This window comes from Puma concolor, chromosome C2 (genome assembly GCF_028749965.1).
Source record: "Puma concolor isolate L17-30 chromosome C2, mPumCon1.1.hap2, whole genome shotgun sequence".
NCBI classification, from domain to species: domain Eukaryota; kingdom Metazoa; phylum Chordata; class Mammalia; order Carnivora; family Felidae; genus Puma; species Puma concolor.
Genome location: NC_141675.1, coordinates 36,711,404 through 36,729,012, shown reverse-complemented (window position 1 = coordinate 36,729,012; position 17,609 = coordinate 36,711,404). Strand labels below are relative to the sequence as shown.

General features: G+C 46.2%; 1 protein-coding gene across 1 annotated transcript in view; it reads right to left on the bottom strand.

Moving 5' to 3' along the window:
- Nucleotides 1–11,003: 11,003 nt before the first annotated feature.
- Nucleotides 11,004–17,609, bottom strand: part of SPSB4 (splA/ryanodine receptor domain and SOCS box containing 4) — an 80,943-nt gene continuing 74,337 nt past the window's right edge. Inside the window, exon 3 of the mRNA XM_025914003.2 lies at nucleotides 11,004–12,386. Coding sequence (XP_025769788.1) covers nucleotides 12,259–12,386 — 128 coding nt within the window. The 3' untranslated portion in view covers nucleotides 11,004–12,258. The remainder of the gene's footprint in view (nucleotides 12,387–17,609) is intronic.

Here is a 17,609-nt window from a genome sequence, read left to right as displayed (position 1 = left end):
TATTTATTTTTGAGACAAAGAGAGACAGAGCATGAACGGGGGAGGGTCAGAGAGAGGGAGACACAGAATCTGAAACAGGCTCCAGGCTCTGAGCCATCAGCACAGAGCCCGACGCGGGGCTCGAACTCATAGCTGTCACGGACCGCGAGATCATGACCTGAGCTGAAGTCGGCCGCTTAACCGACTGAGCCACCAGGCGCCCCGAAAAAATCCGTTGTATTTCTATACACTAGGTACCAGTGATCTGAAGTAGAAATTGTTTTTAAACATTACAACATGGCAACAAATATTAAATACTGAGAGGGTGAATCTCACAAAAGATACGCAAGACTTATCCACTGAAAGTATCAAACACTTTTGAGAGAAATTAAAGAAGACCTAAATAAATGGAAAGATATATGTTTTTCATGAGCTGGAAGACTCAGTATTATTAAGATGTCATTTCTTCCTAAATTGATCTATAGATTCAATGCAATCCTATTGAAATCAAAGCAAATTTTCTTGTGGAGAAATGAACAAGTTGATTCTAAAACTTATATGGAGGGGCACCTGGGTGGCTCGGTTGGGTAAGCGTCCGACTTCGGCTCAGGTCATGATCTCACGGTCAGTGAGTTCGAGCCCCATGTCAGGCTCTGTGCTGACAGCTCAGAGCCTGGAGCCTGTTTCACATTCTGTGTCTCCCTCTCTCTCTCCCCCTCCCCTGTTCATGCTCTGTCTCTCTCTGTCTCAAAAATAAATAAACGTCAAAAAAAATTTTTTTTAAATAAAAAAAAAAAAAACTTATATGGAACTACAAAAAACCTAGGATAGCCAAAATGAATTTCATAAAGAACAAAGTTGGAGAACTAATACGGATTTCAAGACTTATTATAAAACTATAGTAGTCAAGACAGTAGAGTATTGGCACCAAGATAGACAAATGGATCAATGGAACAGAATACAGAGTCCAGAAAAATATTGCACATTTATGAACAACTGCACTTTTACAAAGATGCAAAGGCAATTGGGTGGAGAAAGGATAATGTTTAAACAAATAGTGCTGAAACATTTGGATATCTATATGCAATAGCATGACTTTGATCAATGCCTTACCCAATATACAAAAATTAACTCAAAGTGGATCAAAACCTAAATGTAAAATCTAAAACTATACAACTTCTAGAAGAAAAACATAGAATAAAAGCTTTGTAAGTGTGGGTAAAGATTTTTAAATAAGACACCAAAAGCACAGACTATAAATGAAGAAATTAATGATTTGGACTTCTTTGAAATGAAAAAAATTCTGCTCTTAAAAGACACTGCGAAGGGAATGAGAAGACAAGCCACACACTGGGAGAAAATAAAGGATGCATCTGATAAAGAATGTGCATTCAGAATGTGTGAAGAACTCTCAAATTTTAATAATGAAAACCAAGCAAGCCAATTAAAAATGTAAAAATGATTTGAATTGATATTTCGGCAAAGAAGATACATGGATGGTAAATAAGCATATGAGAAAAAGCTCAAGATCATTAGTGATCTGCTAATTAAAACCCTAGTGAGATAACACTGCACACCTAACATTGTAAAGTCTGATCATGTCAAATGTTGGCGATCATGTGAAGGAACTGGAACTCACACACTGGGAATGTAAAATGTCCCAACCAACTTAGAAAACAATGTGTCAGTTTTTTAAAAAGTGAAACATACACCTACCATATGATCCAATCTTCCACTCCTATGTATTTACCCAAGAGAAATGAGCATATGCCCACATATAAATGTTTGTGGCAGCTTTATTTGTAATTGCCCCAATCCACAAGCAACCCAAACGTCCATCAATGGATAAACAAGCTGTGGTGTATTTACCCAGCGGAATGCTACTCAGCGGGAAAAAGGAATGGACTGTTGCTGCACATAAAAGCATGGATGCATCTTTAAAAAGGGGGGAGGGGGCACCCGGGTGGGTCAGTCGGTTAAGAGTCCGACTTCAGCTCAGGTCATGATCTCACGGTTGTGGGTTCGAGCCCTGCATCGGGCTCTCTGCTGACAGCTCAGAGCCTGGAGCCTGTTTCAGGTTCTGTGTCTCCCTCTCTCTCTGCCCCTCCCCCACTTGCACTCTGTCTCCCTCTGTCTCAAAAATAAGTAAACAAACAACAAAAAAAAAGAAGTATGGATGCATCTTAAAATAATTATGCTGAATGAAGGAATCCAGATAAAAAAGAGCAGATAAAAACCAAATATATCTGAATGATCAAAAAAGAAAACAGCAAACTTTTAAACCCCAAGCTTAGACTCCAGTTAGTGAAGGACACATGGATGGTAGAAAATTATTAGTGACCTGGAGTGCAAATCAGGAAATGTCACTTGCATTTTCAAAGGTGGATGAGAAATGGCAAGTGGCTTTCAGCAGTCAGAATCTCCCTGTTAATTCATGTGATCAGATGTAAATGTTCATCCATCCAAATCAATTCACCTGCAGAGAATCTGTTCTTTTTTTTTTTTTTATTATGGTAGATGATTTCAAACAATAAGAGTAGACTACACTGTATAATAAACTCTCGTGTTCTCATTACTCAGCTTCAACAGTTTTCAACTCATTGCCTGTTTTGTCTCATCTATATATCCCTGTAACTCCAGCCCCAGCATCATGCGATTCCATCTGGAACTATTTGTTTGTATTTCTACCAAAAAAGATTATTTTCAGTCTCTGTTTTAAATTTCTAAGAATTCAGAACCAGTCCTGGCAACTTCATCTGAAAATCTTGGAGGAGTTTGGGAGGAATGCAGGACTGCCCACACATTGATAAAGGAGAAGCGATTTCAAGACATTTTTCTTAAGGAGAGGAAAAAGGCTAGGTCTTCTCTATTTACAAAAAAAAAAAAAAAAAAAAAAAAAGTGGATTTTTCTGTAGCTAGTGGGCAGTGATATCTTATTAAGCTCTATGTGACAGTCCCAGGGGCTGTTAGGTAACATGACTATTATCCAGGAAAGAAATGTGCATTTTTAGATGGAAACGTGCAACCTCTCCCCTGTGTGCGTTTGGGCTCATAAGGGCATCCACACTTGCTTTTATAGGAGGCCACTAGGTATGGGAGATCCCTGAACAGATGTGCTCCTGGGAGTGCTTCTAGGACCTCAGCTCTCTGAAAATGTTTTCACGAGACAATGGGATTCCTTGTTCTTTAAAACCTTCCAATCTCTCAGCAACTGCCTTCTCCTCCTGCTCCTCCTCCTCTCCCTTCTCTCCCTTCTTCCTTCTTCCTCTTTCTCTTCCTCCTCTTCCTCCTTCTTCACCTTCTCTTTCTCTTTCTTCTCTCCTTCCCTTTTCCTCTTTCTCCTTCCCCCTCCTCCTTCTTCCCTTCTTCCTCTTTCTCCTCCTCCTCCTCCTTTTTCTTTTTCTTCTTATCCTTCTTCCTTCTTCCTCTTCTCCTTCCTCCTCCTCCTTTTTCTTCTCAGATGCGATAACCATACAAGTTGATGTCAAGGGAAATATTGCATTGAATCTGAAGCATTTTTCAATGAGAAGGAAGTTGCTTTGGGGGCATGAAGCTCCTTCTCTCCTTTTTTTTTTTTAAATTTAGGTATCCTATATATAAACAAAGTACATGAATCTTACGTAGATAGTTTAGTGAATTTTTACGTATGTATATATTTGTGTAACCATCACCTAGGTGAAAATGTGGAAGTTTTCCAGGACCCCAGCAAGCTCTCTCATGCTTATCCCCAAGATAGGTGGCATGCCCCTATCCCCTCCTTTGGATATCTGTAACACTACTCTGACTTGTACAATCAGAGGTACATTTGCCTGTTCTTGAACTCACCTAAATGAAGTCATGTATTTTTTAATGTTTACTTATTTATTTTAAGAGAATGAGAGAGAGAGACAGAGGAAGAGAGAAAGAGAATCCCAAGCAGGCTTTGTGTTGTCAATGCAGAGCCCGAGGCAGGGCTCAAACTCATGTGAGATCATGACCTGAGCTGCAAATCAAGGGTTAGATGCTCAGCTGACTGAGCCACCCAGGCGCCCCTGAAATTATGTATTCTTTTGTGTCTAGCTTCTTTCATTCATCATTGTCACAAGATCCACTCAGGTCATATGTAGCAATAGTCCATTTTTTTTTTTTTTTTTACTAAAAATCATTATATGCATACTATTCCACTGTATGAATATGATGCAATTTATTTTTCTCTTCCGGTGATGGACATTTGGCTTTTTTCCAATTTGGGCCTGTTAAGAATAGCCATGAGGCACCCAGTTCTGTGTGTTACAACCAGCTTCTTCCAGACCGTGCCTTGCCTTTCCATTCTCTTAAGCTGTCCCGTGATGAAGAAGGGTTCTTAATTTTCATCAAGTGTGATATATTTATCATTTCCTTTATAGCTACTGCATTCTGTGCTTCTAAGAAAGCCTTGCTTGCTTTCTCTAGAAAACATATGTTGTTGTTTTACTTCCGTGTTTATGCCTCTAATCACTTTCAATGTAAATTTTTGTCTGTGATGCGAGGCAGGGGTGATGATTCATGGTTTTTCCATTATGGATATCCGAGTGACCCAGTACCACTTTTTTTTTTTTTACATTTATTTTTATTTTTGAGGGGGGGAGGGGCAGAGAGGGAGAGGGACAGAGGATCCAAATCTGGCTTTGCGCTGACAGCAGAGAGCTTGATGTGGGGCTTGAACCCATGAACTGTAAGATCATGACCTAAGCGAAAGTCAAGCACTGAACCGGCTGAGGCACCTAGGCGTCCTGACCCAGCACCACTTATTGAAAAAGCCCATCTTTCCTTCACTGAAATTCAGTGACACAATCATTGACCAGGCAAGTGTGGGTCTGTTTCTGAACTCTAGTCATTGAACTCTTTGTTCATCCTAATGCCACTGACAAGCCATTTTAACTTACCTTTATAGCAACTCTCTGTATCTGATAGCATAAGTCCTCCTACTCTGCTTTTCTTTTTTTCAGATCACTACAGCTGTGTTAGGCCCTTTGCATTTCCAAATGAAGTTAGAATCAACTTGTCAAAAACTCAGAATTTTTATTGCTATTGCATTGGCTCTATAGATCATTTTGGGAAGAATAACATATGAACAATATTGAATCTTCTGATTGACATGGTATATCTCTCCATTTATTTAGGGCTTCTTCAATGTCTCTTGAAAATGTTTTGTAGTTTTCCATGTAGAGGCCCTGTATACCTTTCATTAGATTTTCCTATTTTTAAATTAACAATTCAGGAAACAACAGATGTTGGCAAGGATGTGGAGAAACAGGAACCCTCTTGCACTGTTGGTGGGAATGCATGTTGGTGGGAAAACAGTATGGAGGTTCCTCAAAAAATTAAAAATAGAACTACCCTATGACACATCAATTACACTATTAGGCATTTATCCAATACAAAAATGCTGATTTGAAGGGGCACATGTACTCAATGTTTATAGCAGTTCTATCAATAATAGCCAACTTATGGAAAGAGCCCAAATTTCCATTGACAGATGAATGGGTAAAGAAAATGTGGTGTGTATATATATGTGTGTATGTGTGTGTGTACACACACACACACACACACACACATATATGTATATATACGCATATATGTATACATGTATATACATATATACATGTATACGTATATATGTGTATGTGTGTGTACACACACAATGGAGTATTACTCGGCAATGAAAAAGAATGAAATCTTGCCATTTGCAATGATGTGGATGGAACTGGAGGGTATTATGCTAAGAGAAATAAGTCAGTCAGAGAAAGACAAATACCATAAGATTTCACTGATATGTGGAATTTAAGAAACACAACAGATGAATATAGGAGAAGGGAAGGAATAATAAGACAAAAACAGAGGGATGCAAACCATAAGGGGCTCTTAAACACAGAGAACAAACTGAGGGTTTCTGGAGGGAGGATGGGAGGGGGTGAGATAAATGGGTGATGGGCATTAAGGAGAGCACTTTTCTGGGTGAGGACTGGAGTTATATGTAAGAGATGAATCACTGGGTTCTACTCCTGAAGTCAAGACTACACTATATGTTAACTAACTTGGAGATAAATTAGGGGCACCTGGGTAGTCAGTTGGTTAAGCATCCAACTTTGGCTCAGGTCATGATCTCATGATTTGTGGATTCAAGCCCCACATCGGGTTCTGTGCTGACAGCTTGGAAGCTGGAGCCTGCTTCAGATTATGTATGTCTGTCTCTCTCTGCCCCTCCCCTGCTCATGCCATCTCTCCCTGTATCTCAAAAATGAATAAACGTTTAAAAAAAAAGAAATTTTAAAACATGTAAAAAAAAAAACAAATGTAGAAAAAAAGATTTTCCTATTTTTGTACTGTAAGTGGCATTGTTTTAAATTTTATTTTCTAATTGTTGTTAATATGTACACATGCAATTTATTTATTTTGCTTTATATTTTATTTTAGAAAGAGAGAGATCACAAGCAAGGGAGGGGGAGAGGAGAAAGAGAATCTTAAGCAGGCTCCATGCTCAGCACAGAGCCCAATGTGGGGCTCAATCCCACAACCCTGGGATCATGACCTGAGCCAAGATCAAAAGTCAGAGGCTCAACTGACTGAGCTACCCAGGTGCCCCTATACATGCAATTTAAAAAAACACTGACCCTGTATCCAGTGATCATTCTAAATTCCCTTATTGATTCTCACAGTTTTCTATAGATTTGTTTCTATCTGTACAGTGATGTCATCTGCAAATAATGATAGTGTTATTTCTTCCTTTCTAACTTTTATACCTTTTAATTTTTCATTCTTGTCTTATTGAACTGCCTACGATTTCCAATATAATGTTGCACAGAAGTGGTGAAAGTGGGCAACCTTTCTTGTCTGTCATCTCAAGCAGGTGGGGACACTGTCACCGAGCTTGTCGCTACTTATTTACTCCCCAAACCCATCAAAGAAGTGGAGGAGGGCATCACTATTTAGGTCATATGTGCCATCTTCCTTAAGGAAGCAAGGTTTGGAAATACCGGGAACCAAAGCGTTCTTATAGCTGGGGCTCACCATTCTCAATTCTTCTACTCAAAACAGTACATCCAGGACCACGCCACTCTCAGTCACTCTGTATTTTCTGTATTTATTGTTGTATGGATATTTTGAGTGATCATGACAAATCTCTCTAGGAAATTCTCCACACACCGTGGGCCCCACAGGTCAGGGGGGTGGGTGGGGCTGGAATGAATTAGTCAAGAATTGTGCGCCATTGGGGCAGAAGTGAATGGTCCTTCCACTCCGGTTCTGGAGAGCAGCCAACTCAGCATCACTAAAGGAAGAGAGAGAGTTGGGAAGTACTCCCTGGCTTTGGACTTAATCACATTGGTGACAAGTGCCCTTCAAAATCTTCTCTTCCCTGGGAGTTCTGGGTGGGCTAGGATAGCTGTCTCTGTTCTCTGATAAGCTTTATCCCCCAGTGTCCACCATGTCTCCACCGAGAAAACTTAATTAGGCACCTCTTCCAGAGAGATTCAACTTGGCTGTGCATTAGAATCACCTAGATAGCTTTACAAACTATCAAAGGCCACGGCCCACTCCCAGAGGTCCTGATTTAATTGGCCTGGGGAGAAGGATCCGGACGCCGGGACTTTTTACAAAGTTCCTCAGAGGATTCTCAAGTGCAGCCACGCTTGCCTAGTCATATCATGCAGCTTATTAAAAGAGCACCCGAGGGGCACCTGGCTGGCCCAGTCGGTTAAGTGTTCGACTTCAGCGCAGGTCATAATCTCACGGTTCATGGGTTTGAGCCCCACATCAGGCCCTGGGCTGACAGCTCAGAGCCTGTGTGTCCCTCTCTCTCTGTCCCTCTTTCTCTGAAAAAGAAATAAACATTTAAAAAAAGAGTACCCAGGGATTCTTTTCCTTGTCCTCTAAGAGTTCATCCTCTAACCAGGGGCATACTGGTTAACCCTGGTATCTGGGCGGAGATCCTGGGTGTCTGTGAGCTCCTTGGACATCGGGGCCTGAGGCTGTGAGGCACTTCAAAGTCAAGTTTAGAACTCACAGACTCCCCTCCCGAAGCCGCCCTTGGTTGAGTGTGCTTGTGTATGTGACTGTGTTATAGCAATAGTCCAGAGAGGTGAACTCAGAAGCCTTGACCCAGATCCAGACAGTTACACCCATGAGGGAGGTTGGCAGTGAGAGGTCCTGATGCTGTGCTGTGGGAAGGGTGGAGCTAGGGCTGGATCACAGAACAGAGGCCTCTTCTCAAGAGGCTGTCACTACTCAGCTTTGGCCAACATCACCGTCAAGGAATGTGGGCCTGGTCTCAGCTCATCTCCCTATTTTTTAAGAGACGTCAGAAATCTGGATTTTCTGCTAAATTACTTGATTTTACTGGGTTGGGCTCAATTTTATTTAGACACACACATGAAGTGGGAAGACAAAACACATCTACAGAATGGAATGGGACTCAGGCCCTCAGAACTAGAGGGAAGAGAAGACCAGCTCCTTGTGTTTTGGACTCATTGTGGACATTCCTCTCCTTGCCAGGGGCCTGGGGAGAGGTGCCATATGGTCTCCTGTCCATTGGCTGAGGCCCAGCCGTGTCTCCTGTTCAGAGGCTGCAGCTGGGAGCCGGGTCCTGGAGAGCGGGCCCGGCTGTCCTGCACATATCAACCACCAAGTAACCGTGTTCCTTGCTACCTGCTGCCCGTCTGGCTGCCACACAGTGAGGTGATGAAATCTTTGTTTCTTAGTGAAAGATGGCCCCCAAAGAAGCCAGCTGCTGGCAGGAGGGTTTGAAGAGAAAGCAAAGGAAAGAGGATGGCCTTTGTCCAGAAAGTGGCAATGTTAGATGGGGTAAAGCTCAGCTCTGTGGGAGGCTGTGCCCCCCATATGCTCTGTTCATAGACAGTTAGAAAGCAGTTAGCGGGACTGTCTCAGCAAGTGCCTCCAACAGAACCAGGTCATGGAGAGAAAGGCCGAACCTCAGAGAACGTGCCAAGGATGAGAGAGAGCTAGGGGCTGGGTTGTGATGAGCACTGGCTCTGGGGAGTGGTCAGAGGCTCCCGTGATGCCTGCACTGGCGTGTGTGTGTGTGTGTGTGTGTGTGTGTGTGTGTGTGTAGACAGTGCTAATACACTAGGAACCCTGGGGACATGACACACATCATAGGCAAACTGAACTAGTGCTTGAGGCAGGGTGGCAGCACAGTGGCTCTTGACCTGAGCCCATCTCACCAGGGCCTAGAAGCTCCTGCTTTGAGGATGGGACAGCAGGAAGTTCCCCCACCCAGAGATCCACCTCCCCCACCCCTGCTTTCTGTGTATGGCTCCCTCTCATTTCTTCCCAACTCTGCATCTCTGCACTGGTTTTCCTTCACCATTATCAGTCCTGGGCCCTTTCCGCTCCCCTCCCTGCTCTCTAGCCCTGCCCAACTCCTTTCTTCCCTCTGACTTCATTCCATGGCTTTGCTTCCTGTTACCTGTCTCCGGCTCAGAATGAGAGGTCCAGCAGGGCAGGGCCACATCCCCTCCTTCCTGTTCTGACAGTGCTGGGCACACTCCAATGTCCAACAATACCTGCGGAATGGCTAAGGGGGTGAAAGGGCCTGAGTTCCTGGAGGCTCATGGCCAGGTCCTTGGCTCTAGCAGGAATTCCTCCTCTCCCCCAGAGACTTTCCTTGCAGGTTCCATGGGCATCCCAGGTACAAGGGGGGCACTTCCACACACATCTCCACCTCGCGGGCCTTTGCTGAGACCACACATCTGGTCCAGGTCTGTGTGGGAACAACAGGCCCAGGCTCTACCACCCCAAGGCTCTCAGCCCACTGGGACAGCCAAGCCAGCGCTTAGGCAAGGGCCCTGGGAGCCAGGAGAGGCATCCTCAAGCCTGGGAGGCGAGGAGCAGACTCTCAGAGCAGGTAGAGGTTGGTAGGTGGTTTTAAGGAGGGCTTCCTGAAGGAGGGTGAATCTAAGCTGACCTTAGAGAAGGTAAAGCAAGGACAGGGAGAGTATTGCTGGGGTGAAGGAAATTACATAAGCAAGGCATGGGCAAGACAGGTGTCTTTAAGCTGGAAAGTTGGTGCTGAAACTAGGACCCTAGGAGTCAGGAGAGGAAGGATCCTTGTCCACTGGCCACCTGGTCTAGCCACTACAGTGTGTAGAGAAGGAAGTGGTTTACCCAAGGTCACAGCACATTAAGTCACAATGCTGGGACTCAAACCCAGGCCCCCTGACTCCTAAAACTGAGCCCAGCCTCTGCCCTGACATCAGAGCAAGGGAAGAACACTGACCCGGGTGGTAGGCTTAGCCGGTCTGATGCTTTCGGTCCATCCTCACCAAGGTTGTTTTTGCTGAAAAAACAGGTATGAGGAGTGCCTCCTCCTCCAGGAAGCCTTCCCTTCAGGCCCTTATCTTCCTACACCAGCTTTGTGATCTTCCTCTCCCTTTATTAGTCCGTAACATCTGTAAACATCTCCCCTGGAGGGACAGATCTGCCTGTGCTCTGGGTCCTCAGAGGTTGGCAATGTGCATGTTGGTGGCCTGTACTGCTGAGTGAATGCTGTGCCCGTCCTGGCCCAGACCTTGTCTTGAACTGGCTCCTGACCTGCTCGCAGCTCCAAGCCTGTCTCGGCTGCACACTCACCCTTCAGCCGTTTGCACCACTCCTCGATGATGACATGCACATCCAAAGTCACATCCAGTTCCACCTCTGGGTCCAGTTTGAAACTGTTATCCCGTAGGGTTCACCCTGCTTGACCCTGTGCTCCTTGCAGAGCCCACCCTTGGACACCCCCACCCCGGCATCGTCCAACCTGTTTTCCCACCGTGGGGACTAGCTTTGTGGGGACCCAGGCCCCAGACACATTCGTTCTTCCGGGGCAGGCCTTTGTAAAGTGACTCGGGTTTGGGCTCAAGTGGGAACGACAAGACGGAAGATGTGAGAAGAGCCTGGAGAGGGGTTCCCACTTCTGCCTTATGAGGGTCTGGGAACACACCAGCCAGGCTGATGAAGGACGCCCTCCCACGCCTCCCCACACAGCACTTAGTAAACAGCGGAAGGACTGAACAACACACTTTATTAGAAACGCTCCTCATTCATCAGTCAAATTCACATTAAAGTCGGGGGAGGCGGTGCCGTCTGGGGCTCTGGGATCCCACTGCGGTGACAATTTCCAGTTATAACGGAGTCTGGACAGAGCTCTGGGAGTGCAGGAGAGATGCCCGACAAGGGTGGTGGTGGCATCCCCAGGAGAGGACCAGGCTCGGGACCTGCACCCCTACGGGTCTGGGGCCGGCCCGTGCAGCCCCAGGCTGATAAATAAACAGCACATCGCACACACGCTTGAAACAGAAACAAACTCGTTCGTGTCTCCTAAAGTGAAAAAATAATTCGCTCAAATAAAGCTTTGTGACGGCTAGGTACATCCGAATGGACGGTTGCCTAGAGTCCCTCGGCACCCCAGGAAGGCTCCCCAGCCTGAGGCCATCATCCACTCGGGTGTCACGATGCCCCCACTTCCCCCATTAGCACCTTTGGACTACGTACTGCCCTCACCACATTCCTCTTTTAAAATGCCACCAGATGTAAGATAATAATAATCAAGGCTACACTCTGTCCCCGGGGTGAATTAGTCAGACTCAGCTTCCCCGAAGAGAGGTGCCCGGGGTAGCCAGGGAACTGTGGGTCAGCGGTGGGGACAGAGGGCACGTGAAAGGGTAAGTAAACAATGTGCAAAGAGGTAAGCTGGAAGGGGTCTACACACGGCTTTGTCCACTTGCCAATTCTGTCATCAGGCATCCCTGGGTAACAGTCTTTTGATGGAGCACAAAGTCCCGAGGTGTCAAGAGGGCGTCGGCACCAAGCTGCTTTCGTCCTTCATCATTCGGCCGCACTTTCCTCCCCGAGCTGGCCAGTCTCCCCCGGCCCTGTCTGCACCCGGGCACACCACAGCGAGCCTCCCGCCCAAATGTTTCATTCATTCTCGTGAATAAGGAGACACGCTCTCTGATCAATACCGGGGCTGCTGTGTCTTCTTGGTCGGGGGGGCAGGATCTCCGCTGGGCACAGGCTCCGGGCTCCTCATGGCTCCCAAGGAGGCGCCTGACTTACGAGGGCTGCCTCCAGGGTGGCAAATACTGTTGGCAAGGGACATTTCACTTTCAACGTTGGGAACGCGTCCTGGTCCTTTCCAAGAACGGAGTGTCCTGGCGCTCTGGGGCGAGGAGGAGGACGCCTTCCTGAATGTACTGTGTGACCGTGAAATGACAGGCCCAGGCCCTGCTGTGTGTGGGTCCCCACTGCTGCTCCTCAGCCTCACTGGTACTGCAGATAGTTTTTGAGAGATTGAGGCAGGGGCAGGGAGCCGATGTCCCGTAGGCGCTGGCGGCCCAGGGCCAAGCGGATGGATCTCCGGCAAAGGTCCATCAGCGGCAGGGGCTCAGCTGCAACGAGAGGAAAATGGATTAGTCTTGCCGCTGCCTTCACACACCTGCTCACCCCTGCCTACCATCTGCCCACCACAGGCGCACCTGCTCCTCTGATCTGGCCTCCAGGACTGGGACTCCTCCTCTGGGAAGGCTTCTTCGGTTATACTAGCTGGAGGCTTAGAGCAGGGGTTTTCAAACTGTGGGAAGCAACTGATTAAAGAATCCCGAAACCGGGGCGCCTGGGTGGCTCAGTTAGACTAAAGAATCCCGAAACTGGGGTGCCTGGGTGGCTCAGTTGGTTAAGTGTCGGACTTCGGCTCGGGTCATAACCTCACAGCGCATGAGTTCAAGCCCCACCTCGGGCTCCATGCTGACAGCTTGAAGCCTGAAGCCTGCTTCAGATCCTGTGTCTCCCTCTCTCTCTGCCCCTCCACCGCTCACTCTCTGTCTCTCTCAAAAATAAGTAAACATTAAAAAAAAAAAAAGAGGGGCGCTTGGGTGGCTCAGTCAGTTAAGCCTCTGACTTCTGTTCAGGTCATGATCTCGGAGTTGGTAAGTTGGAGCCTGGCCGCGGACTCTGTGCTGACAGCTCAGAGCCTGGAGTCTGTTTTGGATTCTGTCTTCTTCTCTCTCTGCCCCTACCCCTCTCACACTCTGTCTCTCTCTCCCACTCAAGAATATAAATAAATAAATAAATAAATAAATAAATAAATAAATAATAGAATTCTGAAATCAATTCATTGGATGGTGACCAGCAATTTAAAAAAATAATTAAAAAAAAAAAACAAAGAAGAAAGACAAGAAAGAGAAAATGGAGAGCAATGACCATAGCAAGAGTAAGTATTCCACGAAAGCTGTTTCTCTGATATGCATGTTCCGTGTGTCTCAATGGAAAAAATACTTCTCTCTGCAGGTCCCAATAAAAATGAAAGCCTCTGACCTAGGAGGAGATCTGCAGTGGGCTTCCTCTTAGAAACAGGTTAGGCTTGGGGTGGCTGTTTGAAATTCCGTTGAACCCTCAAACTTCTCCTGTAGCACCTTTCGATAATCAGCAGAGGGATGTATTTTCTTCTAATATCCAGTTCTGGGAAAATTCATGAATTAAAATTCATAACCCATAGAACATCTGGATGTGGGACCAAGTTTAATTAGTTTTATTGCACACATATTTATTAAGCTCTTATTCTCTTCCAGGCCCTCTGATTGGACCTAGGTATACAGAGATAACTAAACCAAGGCCAGAGGCAGCCCTGGAAGTGGAGAAGGGCTCAGGGCTGGAGTTTAAGCAGGTGAATACTTGTAACAGAGTGTAATAGATGCAATGATTCCTAAGTGCACAAGGGGCAGAAACTGGGCGGTTCCTATGGAAGAATTGTTTGAAAGCTTCAAAGAGAGGATTACTGAAAAGGTTTTGAAGGATGAATAGGAGTTTTATGTCATGTTAGGGAGGGGAGTACTCTAGGCCGAGAGAACAGGCAAAGGCACAGAGGCATAAAACAGGACAGCCTGGAAGGTCTGGAGGGAGAGGAATGGTGCTGGTCAGCTGGGTCAGGAATGAGAGGATGGTGGTAACATGTTGTCTCATATGGCTTGTATAGGGCTAGTTTCCCCAAGCTGATGGTAACACGTTAGAGGCCTAATGCTGCATCTTTTTTTTTTTTTTTTAAGGTTTTTGTTTTTGTTTGAGAGAAAGAGAGAGTAGGGGAGGGGAGAGAGAGATAGAAAGGAAGACAGAGAGAATCCCAAGCAGGCTCTGCACTGTCAGCACAGAGCCTGGTGTGAGGCTCAAACTCATGACCCCAGCCGAAATCAAGAGTCGGACACTTAACCAACAGAGCCACCCAGGTGCCCCCTGGAGCTGCTTCTGAACGCTTTTTTGGTAACAGAACAAGTGACAGTTTAAAAGCATCTATAATGTGCTAAGATGCCATAAAACTGTAAGTAGTGAATACTGACCCAAGAGTTGTGATAGGAATAATATAAGGGATGGGAAAGAGGTCAAGAGTGTGTTTTGGAGGAATTTTCATTTACGAGAGCTGCGGAGTTAATATGGAGAGCCATTCGAGTTAAAGTAGGACGTGGCCGGTGCACTGGAAGCCACACACCAGAGTGTCCCCAGCTCTCCTTCACTCGAGACGAGGCTGTGCTGTGTGGCATATCCACGGGGAGTATTGGTGGCTTTAAACATTCTTGCCTCCGTATCCTCTTTTGACCCTCATACGAACACTCATGTTGGCCAGGGAGGCCTGGCCTTCTGTTTTTCAGGCCCAGAAAGCAGATCAGTCACCGTCAGTCACATGGTCACACAGTCACCATGCCTAGACCCATACCCGACACCTCTCTTGAGGCGTTCCCATAGCTACACCCTAATACCCAGCTCTCCTTCTCCCTGTCCTCCCATCTGGTTCTGATCCAAGCTTTGCGCTGCTCCCCAAATCATGCCTCTGTGAACACCCCCTCCCAAATCCCAATCCTCCTATCTACTTATAGTTACTTTAAGTTGTTTATTTATATATTTTTTTATTTGAGTATAGCTGACGCTCAATGTCACATTAGTTTCAGGTTAACTGTAGTCACTCTTTACCGAAGACTTATGTGGTCAGGTGCTGTGGGGAACTGCTCACGTGAATGTATTATCAAACTCATATCACAACAACCTTTTGGGGTAGAAGTTATTATAACTATTATTATTACCCTCATTTTATTGATTTATTTTTTAAGTTTTTTTTTTTTAGCTTATTTATTTTGAGAAAGACGGAGATAGCATGAGTGGGGGAGGGACCGAGAGAGAGAGGAGGGACAGAGGATCCCAAACAGGCTCTGCAGTGTCAACGCGGAGCCCAATGCCGAGCTCAAACTCACAAAACCATGTGATCGTGACCTGAGCTGAAGCCAAAAGTCAGATGCTTAACCGACTGAGCCACCCAGGCACCCCTATCCCTATTTTAAGGAGGAGGAAACTGAAACACAAAGAGGGTAAGTCACTTGCCCAAGGACATATGGCCGGTAAGGGCCCCAGCCAGGAGCCAGTCCCCACTCGTGGCAGAGCCCAGGTGGGCCCCGTGCACCAGGTGTCCTGACCAGAAGTGCACTCTTCCTCCACTTAGACAAACGTGGCAAGGGTTTTCAATTCCATTCCTCGTCACAAGCAGCCTGTGAACTTCTTAAAGGACATGAGCCGACTCACCTGTCCTAGGACCTACAGCCCTCAGTCTGCACACAGGGGGATGGCCCGGAAATTGTCTGTTCAATGAACAAATTGATGTCCTGCCTCGGGGCATGTCCTCTATAGATGTTTTAAGCTATTGGAATAAATTGCTCTTACCCAGAAGCATGTCTGCCTTAGCTCCCCCATGCTCCTATAAATCCCTCCCCCCCCCCAACAGGGCAGGTTTCAATTCAGGTGGGGATTTAATTGTGGTGGGGATTCAGTGAGCTGGAAAGTGTAACGCACTTAGCATGATAACACAGAGTAGGTGTTTAACACGTGCCATTTCTAGCTATCTCCTCCCCACCCGTGCATTTGTTTGGTTGCCCTTGGTGAGGATAAGCTTGGGGAGGGCTGTTAACAAGGTAGGTTTTGGCTCTGAGGGGAGAGGGGCTGGCACTTTGCATCAGGAAAATTCTGAGCTGTTAATGTCTGATAATCATGCCAGAGCTTGAAAGCTTCCTTAAATATTTTAAAGCTCTAGGCACACATCAGGTCCTCAATCCCCAAAATGCTAAGCCTTGTCAAGCAAACCCAATGCCCTGTGTGTTCCCTGCCTAGTTAGGGGCTGAGGAGGAGGAAAGAACTCTGTTTATCCTCATTCCTCTGCGGTGTTTGAAATCAGTCCAGAGCCCAACTCCAAAGCAAGTGAGAAAGGGGGCTGGGGCTGGAGTTCAGGGCACGTCTTTAGCTCTGAATAGGAAATAAAAATCATCTCTGCTAATTTCTGAGCGACCTGTAAACTGAAGGCTGCACAGCAATGCCAGGGTGCACAGAGCAAGGCCTTGCTGCAGCCGTGGAACTTCCAGCACTTCAGGGATGTCCAGTGTTGGCTGGGCCCACCCTCCAACTCCTCTCTCTGACTCCCCTTGGCTTTGGAACCCTTCGGAGAACTGCCAAATGCCGAGGCTTGGAAATGATCAACCAGGTGGGAAGAGAAACACAGAATCTTTCAGCACAGGAGCCATTTTCAGAAATGTTTTCCAACCAAAATGACAATTGGAAAGGAGTCATTGTTCACAAAAGCACCTATGCAAGTGGCCAATAAGTATGTGAAGAAGTGCTCAACTTTATGAATCTCCAGAGAAGTGCAAACTGACATTATAATGTGACTCTGCTGTCTGCCAGCCAGAATGGCCAAAATGAAAACAAGGCAATAGCAAGTGCAGACGAGGATGTGGGACAACTGGAGCTCTCATGACGCTGAGAGCATGTAAGCTGGCACAACTATTTCAGAAAACTAAAGCTGAGCCTGTGGCCTGCAGATTTCCTTCCAGTGTGCACCAGTGTGCTAAATGCAGGTACACGAATGCTCCTAGACGCATTATTGGTTTTTAAAGTTTATTTATTTTGAGACAGAGACAGAGGGCGAGCAGGGGAGGGGCAGAGAGAGAGGGGGAGAGAGAGAAATCCCAAGCAGGTGCTGCACTGTCAGCACAGAGCCTGATGCGAGGATCGAACCCACAAACGGTGAGATAACAACCTGAGACGAAGTCAAGAATCAGACGTTTAACCCACTGAGCCACCCAGATGCCCCAGAAGCAGTATCTGTAAGAGCACGAATCCGGAAACAATTCTACTGTCCGCCAACAGTGGAATGTAAGTGTAAATTGTGTATCTTCACATAGCACAACCCTAACCAGCCATGAGAAGGAGGACCCACAATTATATGCAAAAACACGGATGAATCACAAACATAATTTTGAGTGAAAGAAAAGTACATTTTGTGTGACTTCACCTATAAAGTTCCCAAAACAAGATGATGACATTAGGGCAGTGGCGATACTGGGCAGGGGGCGATTAGGAGGGGCAGGAGGAGGGGCGCCTGAGTGGCTCAGTCGGCTAAGCAGCTAGGCAGCTAAGTGTCAGACTTTGGCTGATGTCATGATCTCATGGTTTGTGAGTTCGAGCCCCGCGTCGGGCTCTGTGCTGACAGCTAGAGCCTGGAACCTGCTTTGGATTCTGTGTCTGCCTCTCTCTCTACCTCTCCCTGGCTCACACTCTGTTTCTCTCTCAAAAGTAAATAAATA